This window comes from Coregonus clupeaformis, chromosome 6, assembly GCF_020615455.1.
Source record: "Coregonus clupeaformis isolate EN_2021a chromosome 6, ASM2061545v1, whole genome shotgun sequence".
Classification (NCBI taxonomy): domain Eukaryota; kingdom Metazoa; phylum Chordata; class Actinopteri; order Salmoniformes; family Salmonidae; genus Coregonus; species Coregonus clupeaformis.
In genome coordinates this window covers 18,366,066-18,386,806 of record NC_059197.1, presented here as the reverse complement: position 1 = coordinate 18,386,806, position 20,741 = coordinate 18,366,066, and the positions used below count along the sequence as shown (strand labels likewise).

The following is a 20,741-nucleotide window of genomic DNA, read 5'->3' as shown; positions in this document are numbered from 1 at the left end:
ACACTAAAACACACACACACACACTAAAACACACACACACACACACACTAAAACACACACACACACACACACACACTAAAACACACGCACACACTAAAACACACGCACACACTAAAACACACACACACACACACACACTAAAACACACACACACACTAAAACACAGACACACACTAAAACACAGACACACACTAAAACATGCATGATCACACGCATACTCACTTGCACAGAAAAGGAGGATTTAAAGCAGTTCCATAGCTTCCCTGAATACACAAATAATAATATTTTATTGAATAATGAAAGATTGATATTAAGGTTATCGTTATGATATGACTATTATGATTGATTGTTGTTATTATTGTTCTAATAAAAATGATTATACAGAATATTCTCACTTATTTTAAAACAGTGAGGTCATACCTATTTGAAGAAAATTGATTTTTCTATTTGCCATCAATAATTTAATTGTTTAATGTTTGATGTACATTACAGAAAAGGTTATGTGGAGCAATGTATTGACCAATTTATGTGTAGAAGGCAAAGGAATGTTAAAATACCTGTCTGTTGAAACCTTTAAAAATCACTCTGTGAATCTACGTTTTTGCTATTGGCATATTGTAGGTGGTGTTGTTATACTGAATATTGACCTGTAATCCATGTTTGTTTAATTTCTAGAAACATACCATCATGTAGCAATGTAGCATTATGTTTTCTTATGTGTTCTGAAATTAAAAGGAAATGGATGTATTGTATTTTTCCATAAATTAAACAATGGTAATCACAATCTGTGTGTTTCTCAATAATGTGTGTATTCTAGTGATGTCATATCATTTGCTGGTCTGATAAGTTTAAACAGCTGTCGTACAGTACCGGTAAGGAAAGACAGGAGGCCGCATGGTAGCAAGGCTGACTTGATGTACAGTGCATTCGGAAAGTATTCAGACCCCTTGACTTTTTCCACATTTTGTTTCATTACAGCCTTATTCTAAAATGGATAAATTTTTATTTTATTTTTAAATGTCCTCATCAATCTACACACAATACCCCATAATGAAAACTTATGTAAATAAGGTATTTCTGTTTTACATTTTTTATACATTTGCAAAAATGTCTAAAAACCTGTTTTTGCTTTGTGATTATGGGGTATTGTGTGTAGATTGATGAGATTTGTTTAATGTAATCAATTTTAGAGGCTGTAACGTAACAAAATATGGAAAAAGTCAAGGTGTCTGAATACTTTCCGAATGCACTGTAGTAACAGGAGGCAAAATGGAAGAGAGGCTGGCTTGATATAGTAACGTACACACCCAGCTGGAATACTATCGCCAGACAGGATTACATTCTGTAGGCAATTGCCATCCACATTCAACATGTATAGAATATTATGTGTTATTGTGAGAGATCCTGTGAAATGAAGTATGAGAAAGTATGAACAAGTAATGTTTCTGTATTTGAATTGTTCAGAAAATATTATTTTATTTCATGTAATGTACACTGTACAAGCCATTGGAACATGTATTATGTCACAATAAGATTTAATCTCTGAAAATCAGGGCTTTCTTTCCATAACATTATTTCCATTTACTCTTTAATATTTGTGTATTGCTGTTGACTCAAATGCATACATGCATGATGTAATAGTGATTTCTGTCTTTACATAAATTCAAAGGGAAAATATAAAGATGATCTACTTACAACTTTCTCCAAACGTTTAACCTATCACTAAAGTGCTCAATCTAAAGCCATAGCATTTTACATATTGAACATGTGTAATCAATGTATAACATAGTATTACATTTCATCTTTGGCTAATATTTGGTGTAAATAGACACACTGATTTCAGTGAAGATTTCTCATAAACATTTAAGGCAGTAATCTAATCAATGTGCAGTTAAATCAATTGATATTTTCTAAGGCATGACTGAAATTTCTGACAGTTCAATATTAGATACCTCAGTTTAAAATTATTGAAGACATTGAGTTGTCACCTTTCAAAGCAGGCTCCTCTAGACTACAGAGGCTGCTTTACACAGACAGCCCAATTCGGATATATATACAGTACCAGTCAAAAGTTTGGACACACCTACTCATTCCAGGTTTTTTCTTTATTTTTTAAACTATTTTCTACATTGTAGAATAATAGTGAAGACATCAAAACTATGAAATAACACATGGAATCATGTAGTAACCAAAAAAGTTTAAACAAATCAAAATATATGGTATATTTGAGGTTCTTCAAAGTAGCCACCCTTTGCCTTGATGAAAGCTTTGCACACTCTTGGCATTCTCTCAACCATCTTCATGAGGTAGTCACCTGGAATGCATTTCAATTAACAGGTGTGCCTTCTTAAAAGTGAATTTGTGGAATTTATTTCCTTAATGCGTTTGAGCCAATCAGTTGTGTTGTGACAAGGTAGGGGGGGTATACAGAAGATAGCTCTATTTGGTAAAATACAGTGGGGGAAAAAAGTATTTAGTCAGCCACCAATTGTGCAAGTTCTCCCACTTAAAAAGATGAGAGAGGCCTGTAATTTTCATCATAGGTAAACGTCAACTATGACAGACAAATTGAGAAAAAGAAATCCAGAAAATCACATTGTAGGATTTTTTATGAATTTATTTGCAAATTATGGTGGAAAATATTTGTAGGTTCACCTACAAACAAGCAAGATTTCTGGCTCTCACAGACCTGTAACTTCTGCTTTAAGAGGCTCCTCTGTCCTCCACTCGTTACCTGTATTAATGGCACCTGTTTGAACTTGTTATCAGTATAGACACCTGTCCACAACCTCAAACAGTCACACTCCAAACTCCACTATGGCCAAGACCAAAGAGCTGTCAAAGGACACCAGAAACAAAATTGTAGACCTGCACCAGGCTGGGAAGACTGAATCTGCAATAGGTAAGCAGCTTGGTTTGAAGAATTTATTGGAAAAAAAAAAAAAAAAAAAAAAATCAACTGTGGGAGCAATTATTAGGAAATGGAAGACATACAAGACCACTGATAATCTCCCTCGATCTGGGGCTCCACGCAAGATCTCACCCCGTGGGGTCTAAATGATCACAAGAACGGTGAGCAAAAATCCCAGAACCACACGGGGGGACCTAGTGAATGACCTGCAGAGAGCTGGGACCAAAGTAACAAAGCCTACCATCAGTAACACACTACGCCGCCAGGGACTCAAATCCTGCAGTGCCAGATGTGTCCCCCTGCTTAAGCCAGTACATGTCCAGGCCCGTCTTAAGTTTGCTAGAGTGCATTTGGATGATCCAGAAGAGGATTGGGAGAATGTCATATGGTCAGATGAAACCAAAATAGAACTTTTGGGTAAAAACTCAACTTGTCGTGTTTGGAGGACAAAGAATGCTGAGTTGCATCCAAAGAACACAATACCTACTGTGAAGCATGGGGGTAGAAACATCATGCTTTGGGGCTGTTTTTCTGCAAAGGGACCAGGATGACTGATCCGTGTAAAGGAAAGAATGAATGGGGCCATGTATCGTGAGATTTTGAGTGAAAACCTCCTTCCATCAGCAAGGGCATTGAAGATGAAACGTGGCTGGGTCTTTCAGCATGACAATGATCCCAAACACAATGCCCGGGCAACGAAGGAGTGGCTTCGTAAGAAGCATTTCAAGGTCCTGGAGTGGCCTAGCCAGTCTCCAGATCTCAACCCCATAGAAAATCTTTGGAGGGAGTTGAAAGTCCGTGTTGCCCAGCGACAGCCCCAAAACATCACTGCTCTAGAGGAGATCTGCATGGAGGAATGGGCCAAAATACCAGCAACAGTGTGTGAAAACCTTGTGAAGACTTACAGAAAACGTTTGACCTGTGTCATTGCCAACAAAGGGTATATAACAAAGTATTGAGAAACTTTTGTTATTGACCAAATACTTATTTTCCACCATAATTTGCAAATAAATTCATAAAAAATCCTACAATGTGATTTTCTGGATTTTTTTTCCTCATTTTGTCTGTCATAGTTGACGTGTACCTATGATGAAAATTACAGGCCTCTCTCATATTTTTAAGTGGGAGAACTTGCACAATTGGTGGCTGACTAAATACTTTTTCCCCCCACTGTATCAAGTCCATATTATGGCAAGAACAGCTCAAATAAGCAAAGAGAAATGACAGTCCATCATTACTTTAAGACATGAAGGTCAGTCAATCCGGAAAATCTCAAGAACTTTGAATGTTTCTTCAAGTGCAGTCGCAAAAACCATCTAGCGCTATGATGAAACTGGCTTTCATGAGGACTGCCACAGGAACGGAAGACCCAGAGTTACCTCTGCTGCAGAGGATAAGTTCATAACAGTTACCAGCCTCAGAAATTTCAGCCCAAATAAATGCTTCACAGAGTTCAAGTAACAGACACATCTCAACATCAACTGTTCAGAGGGGACTGTGTGAATCAGGCCTTCATGGTGGAATTGCTGCAAAGAAACCGCTACTAAAGGACACCAATAAGAAGAAGAGACCTGCTTGGGCCAAGAAACACAAGCAATGGACATTAGACCGGTGGAAATGTGTCCATTGGTCTGGAGTCCAAATTTGAGATTTTTGGTTCCAACCGGCGTGTCTTTGTGAGATGCGTTGTGGGTGAACTGATGATCTCCGCATGTGTATTTCCCACCGTAAAGCATGAAGGAGGAGGTGTTATGGTGTGGGGGTGCTTTGCTGGTGACACTGTCTGTGATTTATTTAGAATTCAAGGCACACTTAACCAGCATGGCTACCACAGCATTCTACAGCGATACGCCATCCCATCTGGTGTGGGCTTAGTGGGACTATTATTTGTTTTTCAACAGGACAATGACCCAACACACCTCCAGGCTGTGTAAGGGCTATTTTACCAAGAAGGAGAGTGATGGAGTGCTGCATCAGATGACCTGGCCTCCACAATCCCCCAACCTCAACCCAATTGAGATGGTTTGGGATGAGTCAGACGGCAGAGTGAAGGAAAAGCAGCCAACAAGTGCTCAGCATATGTGGAAAGTCCTTCAAGACTGTTGGAAAAGCATTCCAGGTGAAGCTGGTTGAGAGAATGCCAAGAGCGTGCAAAGCTGTCATCAAGGCAAAGGGTGGCTATTTGAAGAATCTCAAATATAAAATATATTTTGATTTGTTTAACACTTTTTGGGTTACTACATGATTCCATATGTGTTATTTCATAGTTTTGATGTCTTCACTATTATTCTACAATATGTCTCCTGAGTGGCGCAGTGGTCTAAGGCACTGCATCGCAGTGCTAACTGTGCCACTAGAGATCCTGGTTCGAATCCAGGCTCTGTCGCAGCCGGCCGCGACCAGGAGACTCATGGGCGGCGCACAATTGGCCCAGCGTCGTCCAGGGTAGGGGAGGGAATGGCCGGCAGGGATGTAGCTCAGTTGATAGAGCATGGCGTTTGCAATGCCAGGGTTGTGGGTTCGATTCCCACGGGGGGCCAGTATAAAAGATAAATAAAAATGTATTCACTAACTGTAAGTTGCTCTGGATAAGAGCGTCTGCTAAATGATGTAAATGTAGAAAATAGTAAAAATAAAGAAATAACCTTGAATGAGTAGGTGTGTCGAAACTTTTGACTGGTACTGTATATATATATTTATTCTACCACAAATTGGTCTTTTGTCCAATCAGATAAGTTATTTTGCCAATAATTGGACAAAAGATCTGATTTGGGCTGCCTGTGTAAACGCAGCCAGAGTGTATTCCATAGCAGCGTAGTGTTATTGATTGTGGAATATCATCCTTCACGGCAGTGAATGTGCCTGTTGGTTCTAGAGCTCTCAGGTAGCTAGAACATGTTCTACAATCTAGTGGTCTTCAATCCACTGGATGAATGCCCTTTGGTATGGACGGTTGCTTAACCAGGTAGCAGAGCCATAGAAACCTGTCCCTCCCATATTGCCCCTAACGCTCCCTTTCTGCCCCTATCTCTATCCCTGTGTTACTACCCTCCCACACACATACACATACACACACACACACACACACACACACACACACACACACACACACACACACACACACACATATATATAGAATAATAGTGAAGACATCAAAACTATGATATAACACAAATGGAATCATGTAGTAACCAAAAATAGCCACCCTTTGCCTTGATGACAGCTTTGCACTCTCTTGGCATTCTCTCACCCAGCTTCACCTGGAATGCTTTTCCAACAGTCTTGAAGGAGTTCCCACATATGCTGAGCACTTCATGGCTGCTTTTCCTTCACTCTGCGGTCCGACATCCCTAACCATCTCAATTTGATTGAGATCGGGGGATTAAGGAGGCCAGGTCATCTGATGCAGCACTCCATCACTCTCCTTCTTGGTAAAATAGCCCTTACACAGCCTGGAGGTGTGTTGGATCATTGTCTTGTTGAAAAACAAATGATAGTCCCACTAAGCCCAAATCAGATGGGATGGCGTATCGCTGCAGAATGCTGTGGTAGCCATGCTGGTTAAGTGTGCCTTGAATTCTAAATAAATCACAGAGAGTGTCACCAGCAAAGCACCCCCACACCATAACACCTCCTCCATGCTTTAGGTTGGAAATACACATGCAGAGATAATCCATTCACCCACACCGTGTCTCACAAAGACAGGGCCGTTGGAACCAAAAATCTCAAATTTGGACTCCAGACCAAAGGACACATTTCCACCGGTCTAATGTCCATTGCTCGTGTTTCTTGGCCCAAGCAGGTCTCTTCTTCTTATTGGTGTCCTTTAGTAGTGGTTTCTTTGCAGGAATTCGACCATGAAGGCCTGATTCACACAGTCTCCTCTGAACAGTTGATGTTGAGATATGTCTATTACTTGAACTCTGTGAAGCATTTATTTGGACTTCAATTTATGAGGCTGGTAACTCTAATGAAGTTATCCTCTGCAGCAGAGGTAACTCTGGGTCTTCCATTTCTGTGGCTGTCCTCATGAGAGCCAATTTCATCATACTTCTTGATGGTTTTTGCGACTGCACTTAAGGAAACTTTCAAAGTTCTTGAAATTTTCCAGATTTGACTGAGCTTCATGTTTTAAAGTAATGATGGACTGTTGTTTATTTTGCTTATTTGAGCTGTTCTTGCCATAATTTGGACTTGGTCTAATACCAAATAGGGCTATCTTCTGAATACCCGCCCTACCTTGTCACAACACAACTGATTGGCTCAAATGCATTAAGAAGGAAATAAATTACATAAACTAACTTTTAAGAAGGCACACCTGTTAATTGAAATGCATTCCAGGTGACTACCTCATGAAGCTTGTTGAGAGAATGCCAAGAGTGTGCAATGCTGTCATCAAAGCAAAGGGTGGCTATTTGAAGAATCTCAAATATAAAATATATTTAGATTTGTTTAACACTTTCTTGGTTACTACATGATTCCATATGTGTTATTTCATAGTTTTGATGTCTTCACTATTATTCTATAATGTAACAAAATAGTACAAATAAAGAAAAACCCTTGAATGAGTAGGTGTTCTAAAACTTTTGACCAGTAGTGTGTATATATTTATATATATATTCTAAACCCCGGAACCCACCCATCCCGCCTTTCTCTCTGTCCCTTACTCCTCTCACCTATTACCCTCTCCCCCTCCTCCCACCCCCGTTGTCCCCCTCCTCCCACCCCTCGTTGTCCCCCTCCTCCCACCCCTCATTCTTCCCCTCCTCCTTCCCCTCCCTTACTCCATCCTGTCACTCCCATCCCCGTTGATTTGCACCACACACTCCTTGTCCAGAGGCTCATTGCAGTGGGCAATGCCAAAGTGCTGACTGCTCACCTGGTACCTGCCTTGCTTGTCCAGCCCCATGGCGGGAACGAAGCGCCGCTCAAACTGGATCTCCTGGCGCAGGTAGGACGTCCTCTTCTGGCAGGCGTCGCCCGTGCCCTCCTGGGAGGCGGAGAGAAACACCACTAGCTCAAAGTGGCTGGCGCTGCCCTCACGCAGGGCCGGGTAAAGGGGGCTCTGGCGGTCCAGGACGTGGTAGAAGGTGAGGGGGAAGATGAAGAAGGGGCAGGGGCGCGGGCCCAGCCGGTCCAGCTGGAAGTCCAGGTTGGTCTGGTGCAGGACCTGGTTGTCTCTCTCTTCGTACAGCACGGCACTGACCTCCACGTCCACCAGGGGGCGGCGCAGAAGGTTAGTGGCCCGGAACACGAGGCAGGGCTGGCCTTGGTGCTGACCCACCACCGCCTGGGGGCTGAACTGGATGGCCCCCGCACGCTTCTGGGGACGGGCGATCTTAGCCACAAACGCACCTGAAGAGCGGGGAAGGGAGAGAGAAAAAGTGAAGATGTAGATATCAGTCGTTTTCCTTCGAAATATGTATGTTTTGTTGTTATTTTATCTCAAGAGCCCAGGTGAAACAAAGATAGAATACAAAAAAGAAAGCAAAATAATAGAATAAGAATAAATAAATAAATACAAGATGAAGAAGACCAAACAGCTGTGTCCTCAGCATTGAAACGTACAACAACAAACTGAGCAAGTGAGAAAGAGAAGTGCTCCTCTCCATTATAAAGTACCTGTGATGAAGGCTTCCAGCATGAGGCCCAGCAGCATCTGAACTGCCAGCAGGGCTATAGCGCTGGGACAGTCCCCACTGGGGAACATGGTGCCGTACCCAATGGTCAGCTGGGTCTCCAAGGAGAAGGAGAAGGCTGCGGTGAAGCTGGTGATGTATTTGACACACACCACGTGTCCCTCTGGAGGAGCGTCGTGGTCCTCCACCGCCAGGTCTCCATTGAGGTGGGCCAGTAGGTACCACAGGCAGGCGAACAGCAGCCAGTGGGCCACGAAGGAGGTGCAGAAGGCCAAGAGGACCCAGCGCCAGCGCAGGCACACCACTGCCCCCCACAGGTCCTGCAGGGAAGAGCCAGGGTGTATATACCCATTCAATTATTGCTGGCTTCCCAGACACAGATAAAGCCTAATCCTGGTCTAATAATCAAGTTCAATGGATATTCTCAATTGAGAGTTCAAATCCAGGACTAGTCTTAATCTATTTCAGCATAACCGGCCCGTAGAGTGTCTGTGTGTAACTTTTTATTTTAAGTTGACTTTTCTGTTTAATCAGCAGCACCTCTACACCTCAACTATTTAGGGTGTGTGTCAACTCATTTATTTTACCTGTAGGGCTAGCAGCCAGGCAGAGGCAGAGGCCCAGGAGGGCCACAGGCCAGGAGAGGGAGGGGAGGAGCGCAGGGCGCAGTGACCGTCCTTGGTCACTAGGCGCTGGCAAGACAGGTAGGACGGGGATGATGTGGACAACAGGAGAGGGGAGGAGGAGACCTTGTTCCCGTCCAGGTCATTGGTTGTTTTGGTGGTCATGGTTACAGGGAGGTGAGGGGTCGAGGGCAGGCGAGTGGGCAGGTCAGGATGAAGGTATCTGGAAACAAGCACAATCATGCCAAGAATCATAGAGGACCGTTTATAATAACTTTGTAAACATGGACAACTTTGACTTTACAAATCCACTTTGACATTGTTATGTAGTTGGTTATGTACATAGGGGGACAGACAGAGAGAGACAGAAACTTCCATAAACGTCTAGAATGTTGTTGCAGGTGATTAGAGAAGTGCTCAGTGGGGTATCTGTCAGTGGAACACAGCGACATGCAGAGCAGGAATGTGGTGAGTTTAATCTGGGAGGAACAGACTCAGTAACAATCACTACAGTACCAGACTGGGACTTCTCTCTCCCATCTGTTCTCTAGTCTTGTTCAGCAACATGTTACAATGCTTTATGGATGATCACTTGGATAAGTAACACACACCCTCCTCATGTACTGACTGTAGACTATATGATAGAATATTTCCGTCAGAACATGGACATGAATGAAGGTTCACCAAGAAGAGAGTGTGATGATGTTTGAGGTTTATATGAAAATAAAAGTCATTCTGTGAGATTAAAGATGCTTTTTATGAACCCATGAAGTCTCTTGTTTGCATTGTGTATGTACAGTATTTGCTGGCTGTAAGAGATGAGCTGAGAAAAAAATAAAAAAATGTATGTTAAATGCTGTATCTAACTCACATCATGGACCAGAGGGACTTAAAGGGATGCATTGCAGAAAAAACTGTCCTGTTTATAACTTTAGCCTGTAAATTGTGCACCATGTAATGTCTGTAAGTATAGATGGAATATACAGCTAACAAAGCTATTCCTTTGATACAAAAACACTTCAATAAATGCAAATGTCAAAAGCTGTACAATATTTGTACAGTTAACAAAGTAGAAAATCGTGTTATCGTTTTTTTCTGTGTATTATACGGCTAAAATTACACTTGGTAGTAAAAACTAGCCCTGAGCCTTGACTACACACGAGGACAGTCACAAAAGACAAAATCGTTGCTAAATGTCGTGGGAACCTCACTGGAGTAACTCTATGTTTCTGAGGGGTTTTATTCATCAACATTTTAATTGTGGGTCATAAAATGGGGAATATTGAGGCACTTATGTTGGCTAATTCAATTACAGATTTGTTATAGTCAGAACTAATCACTGGCATGGGCTAACAAGTCAGGCTGCAGCGGCTAGCTTCTAGCTGTCGCTTCTGCTCTCTAGGCCAAGCATGGGACTGTTATTACAGAAATACTATAGGGTAATGGGTAAGCACGGCTACGTGTTAGCGCAGTAAGAAGCGCTTCATTGTCCTGAGGTGGGGGGATGCCAGCTTGAGAGAGGCCATCAGAGAGGCCGTCACATGAGGAGCATGCGGCGTGCAGGGGAGGCAAACACACACACACACACACAGTGGTTACGAATCTCCCATATCCCCCCCATGTCTGTTGGGCCTGGCGGCCATTTTCTCCTCAGTGTGTTTGTGAGATAGCGGCGGCTATTAGATGATGCTAACAAACAGCACTCTTTCTGTGGGCTCTCTCTGTGGATGGATGAGGAGGCTCAGTGGCTGCTGGGACAGTTTGGGGTCGTTGGTTGGAGATAGCTTGGCTACATAGCTGCCGAGGCCCTCTATCACTGCAAAGTGGGGTGCAGGAGTGTTTACCATTTTCCAGCGGATACGTTAATTGTAGAAAACACATTACCAGCATTTTATTGAGTGTTTGTATTAGGTGTCAAAGTTTAAGGGGGCATAGGTATATGTAGGAAGAGGCTGTTTTACTTGTCCTCCGATTTCTCCCTCCACTAGCCTCCACTGATATTGATTACCGCATCTGACAAGTGTTAAAGTTTAATAGCATATGGATGGAAACTCCACTTCCCCGTCTAATGTCCAGCTTTACCCCCCTCCCCATAGAGATCCAATGAGGACAAGAGGGGAGAAGCTGTTAACCACTCAGAGCTAAACAGTTATAGACTCAATTATATTATAGCTAAATCCTGTAAATGCTTTCCCTGTGGTTATGAAACAGAATTGGACAGGTTGTGCAAGTTGACCTCCCTTTGTCCTACTTAGGCCTATATCTAACATGTGTTAAACATTAAAAGAAACACCCATTTTGTTACTTCAAGCTGGAAAAAGTTGACCTGTTATTTGACTTCTTCAGTCTAGGGTCTCTGAGGGTACAAGCTGTGTTTATGTATTCATTTACATGTACATGATTGACAGTAGACACAGTCTTGGTTAAGCTTTGCTGGTATAGGTGATTCGGCTGGTCAATTTCTTGCACAATGTTCAAGAATGTTGCACAAAATCAATCTTGCAATTTGAAGTTGAAAGTCTAACTTTTTTTGGGACAGATTTTTCTGCTTTTTCTATAGTGATGCAATCCCCTGTCTCTCTTTCTGTCTCCCTCTCTGTCTCTCTGTCTGTCTGTCTGTCTGTCTGTCTCTATCTCCCTCTCTGTCTCTCTGTCTGTCTGTCTCTCTATCGATGTCTCTCTCTCTCTCCGTTTCTCAATCCTCTGTCTCTCTCTCTGTCTCCCTCTCTGTCTCTCTGTCTGTCTCTCTCTCTGTCTCTCTCTCTCCCTCTTTCTCACTTTCTCTCTATCGATGTCTCTCTCTCTCTGCCGCTCTGTCTCTCGCTCTGTCTCCCTCTCTGTCTCTCTCTCTGTCTCTCTCACACACAGTCTTGTATTACCCTCTCTCTCTTCCTCTCAGTGGCCGGTGTCGTCTGACTCCCTGTCCGTCCGTAAATTTACTCACCGCAGTGTAGCACAAGGGCCAGGGATCACCCCTCTGATGGTGCCCTTTTCACCCGAGCGCTGATCCGAGGGCGGGCAGGAGGCGAGGCCAGGGGCGGGAGAACCACCAAATCCGTGGGATGAGAAGATGGGGGGTAAATCCTGAGGTATTCCCGAGGTAAAGGAAGGAAAAAGAAAGTGTCACCCCAGGAACTCTTCGGCGTGGGACCCGGACTGAGCCCAACGCTCTGCTCTTCCGATCTGCAGCTCCGGCTCTCTGCCGAGGATGATTCGAATGGTCACATTACTCTGCATGTGGCCAATTAGTGTTCCCGGAAGGCGAGAGAGGGAGGAGAAAAACCCAAAGAACAACACCTTGTCACAGTTCATTGACAGAGCCAGTTGTAGCTTCTCCGAGTCCTGTGGTTGGTAGGAGTAAATGAGTATAGGAATGATGATGAGAGAGAGGTTCTGGAGGGGGAGTGTGACAACAGGGTGTCTTTGTGTGTGTGTGTGTGTGTGTGTGTGTGTGTGTGTGTCAGTGTGTGTGTGAGAGAGAAGGAGAGAGAGAGAGAAAGAGAGGGGAGGGGGGTGAGGGGGGAGAGAAAGTCTGTTGTTACTGTCTATCTGTCTGTCTACCCAGAAATAAGGGTCCTGTGTTTAGAAGACCTCTTGCACTTAGACAGATGGATATCTTTCGCCTGTGCAGTCATGTCTAGCTGGTGATTACTTAATGAAGCATTATGAAAGTATTTGAACAGGGCCATGGAAGATAGGCCATGTTGCAGGTGTTGACAAATAAGACATCAAACTTATCCAACCATAATGTAACCTTTAACCTTAACCTAACCCCTAACCTTATCTCAGATAGTAAGGGTTTTATTATTTATTATTATCACCACATTATCCTAGAGTCATCATGTTATAGTGTTGCTATAGAATGTGATTTCAGATGTGGCAACCCTACTTCACAGTGCTTTGCTACTGGTTGGGCTGTAGTAAGCCATATTACAGGAGTTCAAAGGTCACAGCAGGCCGGGTCTCTGACTCTGGTGCTCCTTAACTTCTTTGCATGCACACAATCAACTGTGGCCAGGTGACCTCTGAAATATTGAAAAAGTTTGAAGAAAGATGCCTGGGTAAGAGTTGGAAGAGAGAGGGAGGAGAAGGGAGAGAGGGAGGAGAAGGGAGAGAGAGAGAGGGAGGAGAAGATGGAGAGAGGGAGGAGAAGGGGGAGAGAGAGGGAGGATAAGTGTGAGAGAGAGGGAGGAGAAAGGGGAGAGAGGAAGGAGAATGGGGCGAGAGCTGGAGGATAAGTGGGAGAGAGGGAGTAGAAGGGGGAGAGAAAGGGAGTAGAAGGGGGAGAGAGGAGGAGAAGGGGGAGGGAGGGAGTAGAAGGGAGAGAGAGGGAGGAGAAGGGGGGAGGGAGGGAGGGAGTAGAAGGGGGAGAGAGGGAGGAGAAGGGGGAGAGAGGGAGTAGAAGGAGGAGAGAGGGAGTAGAGGGGGGAGAGAGGGAGGAGAAGGGGAGAGAGTGAGTAGAAGTGGGAGAGAGGGAAAAGAAGGGGAGAGAGAGAGTAGAAGGGGGGAGAGAGAGGGAGTAGAAGGGGGAGAGAGGGAGTAAAAGGGGGGAGAGAGGGAGGAGAAGGGGGAGAGAGGGAGTATAAGGGGGAGAGAGGGAGGAGAAGGGGGAGAGAGAGGGAGTAGAAGGGGGAGAGAGGGAGAAGAAGGGGGAGAGAGAGGGAGTAGAAGGGGGGAGAGAGGGAGAAGAAGGGGGGAGGGAGGAGAATGGGGGGGAGAGGGAGGAGAAGGGGGAGAGAGGGAGTAGAAGGGGGAGAGGGAGGAGAATGGGGAGAGAGAGGGAGTAGAAGGGGGAGAGAGAGGGAGTAGAAGGGGGAGAGAGAGGGAGTAGAAGGGGGAGAGAGGGAGTAAAAGGGGGGAGAGAGGGAGTAGAAGGGGGAGAGAGGGAGAAGAAGGGTGGAGAGGGAGGAGAAGGGGGAGAGAGGGAGTAGAAGGGGGGAGAGGGGGAGTAGAAGGGGGAGAGAGGGAGTAGAAGGGGGAGAGAGGGAGTAGAAGGGGGATAGAGGGATTGATTGTTCCATTGCAAAATCTTCCTTCACATTACTATCTACCCTCACTCTTTCATAAAGTATTTCTGTTGCTAAAGCTTGAAATGTTGCAAAAGTTCGAAGTTCAAAGATAGATGACTTTGCAAAGTGGATGGGCCTATATCCTGCCTGGTTGGCCCTCTCCGGGGGTATCGTCGGATGGGGTGTCACGAGAAACTTTTGTTATTGACTGTTTGGAGTGTGACTGTTTGAGGTTGTGGACAGGGGTCTTTTATACTGATAACAAGTTCAAACAGGTGCCATTAATACAGGTAACGAGTGGAGGACAGAGGAGCCTCTTAAAGAAGAAGTTGCAGGTCTGTGAGAGCCAGAAATCTTGCTTGTTTGTAGGTGACCAAATACTTATTTTTTGAAGATGAAACGTGGCTGGGTCTTTCAGCATGACAATGATCCCAAACACACCGCCCGGGCAACGAAGGAGTGGCTTTGTAAGAAGCATTTCAAGGTCCTGGAGTGGCCTAGCCAGTCTCCAGATCTCAACCCCATAGAAAATCTTTGGAGGGAGTTGAAAGTCTGTGTTGCCCAGCGATAGCCCCAAAACATCACTGCTCTAGAGGAGATCTGCATGGAGGAATGGGCAAAAATACCAGCAACAGTGTGTGAAAACCTTGTGAAGACTTACAGAAAACGTTTAACCTGTGTCATTGCCAACAAAGGGTATATAACAAAGTATTGAGAAACTTTTGTTATTGACCAAATACTTATTTTCCACCATAATTTGCAAATAAATTCATACAAAATCCTACAATGTGACTTTCTGGATTTTTTTTCCTCATTTTGTCTGTCATAGTTGACGTGTACCTATGATGAAAATTACAGGCCTCTCTCATCTTTTTAAGTGGGAGAACTTGCACATTTGGTGGCTGACTAAATACTTTTTTTCCCCACTGTATCATCATTTGCCTTTTTATATGCGTTCACACAAAGGAACTTGCTCCGCCCAACTTTAGGCGCCCTGTGACTTTCCACAGTATAGAATGTTTAAGTTTAACAGTTTCTAGGTCTCCTTTACCATGGAATGTTTGTCTCCAGCAGTTTCTACCCCTCTTCTCTGTTAGTGGTTTTATTGTCTTATAACTCTAACACAGTTTACACAGTTATACAGTATCGGGGTGGAATACTTTAGTCATTTACTTTAAACATACAATTCTTCTATCAGGGGGCCACAATGTCCCCCGACCCCCCCTTTCTCAGCCTCCAGTATCTATGCTGCAAGAGTCTATGTGCCGGGGGGCTAGGGTCTGTCTGTCCTATCTGGTGTAATTCTCCTGTCTTACCTGGTGTCCTGTGTGAACTTAACTATGCTCCCTCTAATACTGTCTCCCACCCCTCACGTATATCTACGTTTTGGGTGCGCAAGTCCGTACCTATACATTATTCCACTTATTACTTTATCCAATCTCCAGTCATCGATGACACGCACGTAAAATTAATCATATTTTCATATATTCATATCAACCAAACCATTCATATTTCTAATGATTCTTTATTGCCACAAATCAGTTTATCATAATCTACTCCCAGTGGAACAACAACTTTAACTACCCAGACCCTGCCCCTCAGTCATTGAATCCTCCCAGAATCTTATAGACTGGTCCCTATTCACTGAACTAATATCCCACAATATTCTATGACAGGCAGTGTTGTACGGAACCCCAAGATATCATTATATCAAAAGCGTATTATCCAAACTTATATAAAATTATCATACACACCTCTATATCTTATCATTCAAACTTCAGAGTGCGACTCATTTTCCACATTTATACCATTCTCACATCACATTCACACAATGTTGTTCTCAAACACGCTTAACCTATAGGAATATTTTCTTCTATAAAAGGGCCCACATTTGGAATTTTAACCCTATCGCATTTATCATTTTACCATGATCAATTTTACCATAATCCAAATCACTTCTAAATTTCCAAATATAATTTCCAAAATACCCTAAAAGATTGGCCAAAATTCAATGTAGACGTTATACAACCACACCAGTACACATGTCCTGTAATGTCTACCCCTCCTAGTAACGTGAATTTCCCACACTCAGTTTATCAATGAATATCCACATACCATCTATTCCTCTCTTCCTAATGCGAGATTGGGCACGCCCTTTCTCCACCAGACATAGAAGCTTCCAGCAACCTCAAATATAGTCCCTTTCCTGACACTTCCTCAACACAGAAAAGGCTATTATTTGCAGGGTTTCTTATTATTGTCACACAGATGAGCAGCCACCCGTGCTTAAATAAATCAGACAGAATGACCAGCAGGACGAACAAATGAATCAGACGAATTGAACAAATACATCAGATTAACAACTGAGTGAATTCCACAGATTGAATGCACGAATTGAGTCAGACCAGTGGACCAAGATGAAAGAGCTGCTTTTGCAAACCCAAGCAAGTCCAACAAACCAGTCTTGTACAAAACAAGTCAGACAAAACAATCAAACCCAACAAATTGATCAAGCTGACCAAATGAGCAACCTGAATGAGACAGATGAAACATACAACTTAATCATAATTGAATGAATCACAGCCGCTCAAGCAAACCATTCACCCGCACGAGATGAACAGACCTACTCTATTTAACACTTTCTCTATATTTTGAAGCCCTAGTGGCTATTTCACAACTGTTCACCTACTCTGGATGACCAGGGCTACTTCCAATTTATGGTGTCACCTACTCAGGATGACCTACTTTTTTACCTGATTGGCCCTGTCTAATTATTGCATCACCACCACAGGATGATGCACCACCTACCCGAGCAGCCTCTAACAATGAATTCCACGTTAGAGCGGTAACCATAGGCACCTCTTGGCTAGCCACCTGCCCATTCAGCCCTCTGGAGTGCTAACCTTAGCTCTCCACAGCGGTATCCACAGGATTTATTCTTATTTTACAATTATCAACAATATTCAACAATCAATAACATTGCATGCATGCTTATTTCTCAATCCAACAAACTCTGTACTTTTCCTAAATTTAGCACTTAATACTGGAGAGATAAACCCAAATCCCCCAGCACCAAAAGCCGAGCTGATCTGCAGAGCAACTAACTCACAACACTCGGCCCTCAGTTTATAAACAATGTCCATTCCTGCTCATTTAACATACTTTTTAGCTTAAACCCTCCCAGTTCAGTTCTCCACCATTGTTTCCAAACTTTCATATTTTGACCGCTCCGCCCACTCTCTTAATATATGATAGTGGCAAAATCTGACTTCACCTCCTATATTTATTTAGTTTGGATACAATGGTGGCCAAACCAAACTTTCTCATGTAAAAAATAACAGAGCCATCTCCTGGCTCTGCTCTGTTTATTCCAAAACATATCAATCGGTACTCAAATATGGTTTAAACATGGCAGATCCATAACCCATTCTCAACCATATACATTTAAGACATTCCTAATGCATTGCCTCATACATAACAGTATAATCAATCAAGAGCCATCTTCTGACACTGGCTCAGACTCCCTCCTTGTGTACAACTTGGTACCACGCTCCACATCACTTAGTCTTATTGCCTCATCCTCTGTACCACTGCTTGTCTTTACATTTATATTTACGTCATTTAGCAGACGCTCTTATCCAGAGCGACTTACAAATTGGTGCATTCACCTTATAGCCAGTGGGATAACCACTTTACAATATGTGTTGTTGTTTTGTTGGGGGGGGGGGTTAGAAGGATTACTTTATCCTATCCCATGTATTCCTTAAAGAGGTGGGGTTTCAAGTGTCTCCGGAAGGTGGTGAGTGACTCCGCTGTCCTGGCGTCGTGAGGAAGCTTGTTCCACCATTGGGGTGCCAGAGCAGCGAACAGTTTTGACTGGGCTGAGCGGGAACTGTGCTTCCGCAGAGGTAGGGGGGCCAGCAGGCCAGAGGTGGATGAACGCAATGCCCTCGTTTGGGTGTAGGGACTGATCAGAGCCTGAAGGTACGGAGGTGCCGTTCCCCTCACAGCTCCATAGGCAAGCACCATGGTCTTGTAGCAGATGCAAGCTTCAACTGGAAGCCAGTGGAGTGTGCGGAGGAGCGGGGTGACGTGAGATAACTTGGGAAGGTTGAACACCAGACGGGCTGCGGCATTCTGGATGAGTTGTAGGGGTTTAATGGCACAGGCAGGGAGCCCAGCCAACAGCGAGTTGCAGTAATCCAGACGGGAGATGACAAGTGCCTGGATTAGGACCTGTGCCACTTCCTGTGTAAGGCAGGGTCGTACTCTCCGAATGTTGTAGAGCATGAACCTACAGGATCGGGTCACTGCCTTGATGTTAGCGGAGAACAACAGGGTTTTGTCCAGGGTCACGCCAAGGCTCTTTGCACTCTGGGAGGAGAACACAATGGAGTTGTCAACCGTCATGGCGAGATCATGGAACGGGCATGGCGAGATTTGATAACCGTCATCCACACTGATATGTCTGCCAGACATGCAGAGATGCGATTTGCCACCTGGTTATCAAACGGGGGAAAGGAGAAGATTAGTTGTGTGTCGTCTGCGTAGCAATGATAGGAGATGCCATGTGAGGAAATGACAGAGCCAAATGACTTGGTGTATAGCGAGAATAGGAGAGGGCCTAGAACTGATCCCTGGGGGACACCAGTGGTGAGAGCACATGGTGCGGAGACACATTCTTGCCACGCCACTTGGTAGGAGCGACCTGATTTCATCTGGAGAGTGAGGGGAGAAAGAAGTCAAAGCATAGGGTAGGGCAGTGTGAGCAGGACCAGCAGTGTCATTTGACTTAACAAACGAGGATCGGATGTCGTCAACCTTCTTTTCAAAATGGTTGACGAAGTCATCCACAGAGAGGGAGGATGGGGGGGAGGATTCAGCAGGGAGGAGAAGGTGGCAAAGAGCTTCCTAGGGTTATAGGCAGATGCTTGGAATTTAGAGTGGTAGAAAGTGGTCTAGTTTTCCTCCATTTCCGCTCGGCTGCCCGGAGCCCTGTTCTGTGAGCTCGCAATGAGTCGTCAAGCCACGGAGCAGGAGGGGAGGACCGAGCCGGCCGGGAGGATAGGGGACATAGAGAGTCAAAGGATGCAGAAAGGGAGGAGAGGAGGGTTGAGGAGGCAGAATCAGGAGAATGGAGGGAGAAGGATTGAGCAGAGGGAAGAGATGATAGGATGGAAGAGGAGAGAGTAGCGGGAGAGAGAGAGCGAAGGTTGCGACGGCGCATTACCATCTGAGTAGGGGCTGAGTGAGTAGTGTTGGAGGAGAGCGAGAGAGAAAAGGATACAAAGTAGTGGTCGGAGACTTGGAGGGGAGTTGCAGTGAGATTAGTAGAAGAACAGCATCTAGTAAAGATGAGGTCAAGCGTATTGCCTGCCTTGTGAGTGGGGGGTGAGAGGGTGAGGTCAAAAGAGGAGAGGAGTGAAAAGAAGGAGGCAGAGAGAAATGAGTCAAAGGTAGACGTAGGGAGGTTAAAGTCACCCAGAACTGTGAGGGGTGAGCCATCCTCAGGAAAGGAACTTATCAAGGCGTCAAGCTCATTGATGAACTCTCCAAGGGAACCTGGAGGGCGATAAATAATTTATAATTAGCTATATTTTAATCTTTATAGTCTAGAAAGATGTATTATTTTTTACCTATGGTCTGACCTTGGGTACCACTCTGTACCATGGCTCTGTATGGTCTACTGAAAAAATACCCCACATTAGTCCAGGTAGCCATTTGATTAGCTATTTAGCAGTCTTGTTTAGCAGTCTTATGGCTTGGGGTAGAAGCTGTTCAGGGTATTGTTGGTTCTAGACTTGGTTCACTGGTACCGCTTGCCGTGAGGTAGCATAGAGAACAGTCCATGGCTTGGGTGGCTGGAGTCTTTGACAATGTTTTGGGCCTTCCTCTGACACCACCTGGTATAGAGGTCCTAGATGGCAGGGAGCTCGGTCCCAGTGATGTACTGGGCTGTATTCACCACCCTCTGTAGCGCCTTGCGGTCGGATGCCTTGCAGTTGCCATACCAAGCAGTGATGCAGCCAGTCAAGATGCTCTCAATAGTGCAGCTGTAGAACCTTTTGAGGATCTGAGGGCCCATGCTGGATCTTATCAGCCTCCTGAGGGGGAAAAGGCGCTGTCGTGCTCTCTTTGTATTTGTGCGACAAGCTTTAGCATGGGGCCTCAGATCCTCAAAAAGTCCACACACAGTGTGGTAAGGAAACTGCCTCAGTGTGGTAAGGATAGCCTCAGTGTGGTAAGGAAACTAGCCTCAGTGTGGTAAGGATAGCCTCAGTGTGGTAAGGATACTGCCTCACCTGCCTCTCTTTCGCCGCCGCTTCGTCTTTCGAGTCCTGGGGATTAGGGCCTGCTCCGGAGTAAACAGAATGTACAGAGCTGCCAACTACTTGAAGTATACATTTTTGTCCAAATTGAGGTTAGTGATCGCTGTTCTGATGTCCAGAAGCTGATCAGCGTAAAAAAACACGCAAAATAGCAGAATTGGTCAGGATCCTGTAAGACGGCTGCTATCCACTGCACATGTCACGTCTCCTCCCGTTGCTCCCCTCCGGTG

General features: G+C 44.5%; 1 protein-coding gene across 1 annotated transcript; it reads right to left on the bottom strand.

The window, feature by feature from the left end:
• Nucleotides 1–7,689: 7,689 nt before the first annotated feature.
• Nucleotides 7,690–12,560, bottom strand: LOC121568316 (inward rectifier potassium channel 13-like). The gene is made up of 4 exons (XM_041878869.1): nt 12,118–12,560; nt 9,138–9,396; nt 8,534–8,870; nt 7,690–8,266 (listed from the first exon to the last, which is right to left on the bottom strand). Exons 2-4 carry the CDS (start codon nt 9,336–9,338, stop codon nt 7,692–7,694), a joined length of 1,113 nt encoding a protein of 370 aa, XP_041734803.1. The 5' UTR covers nt 9,339–9,396; nt 12,118–12,560; the 3' UTR covers nt 7,690–7,691.
• Between the last annotated feature and the right edge of the window lie 8,181 nt (nt 12,561–20,741).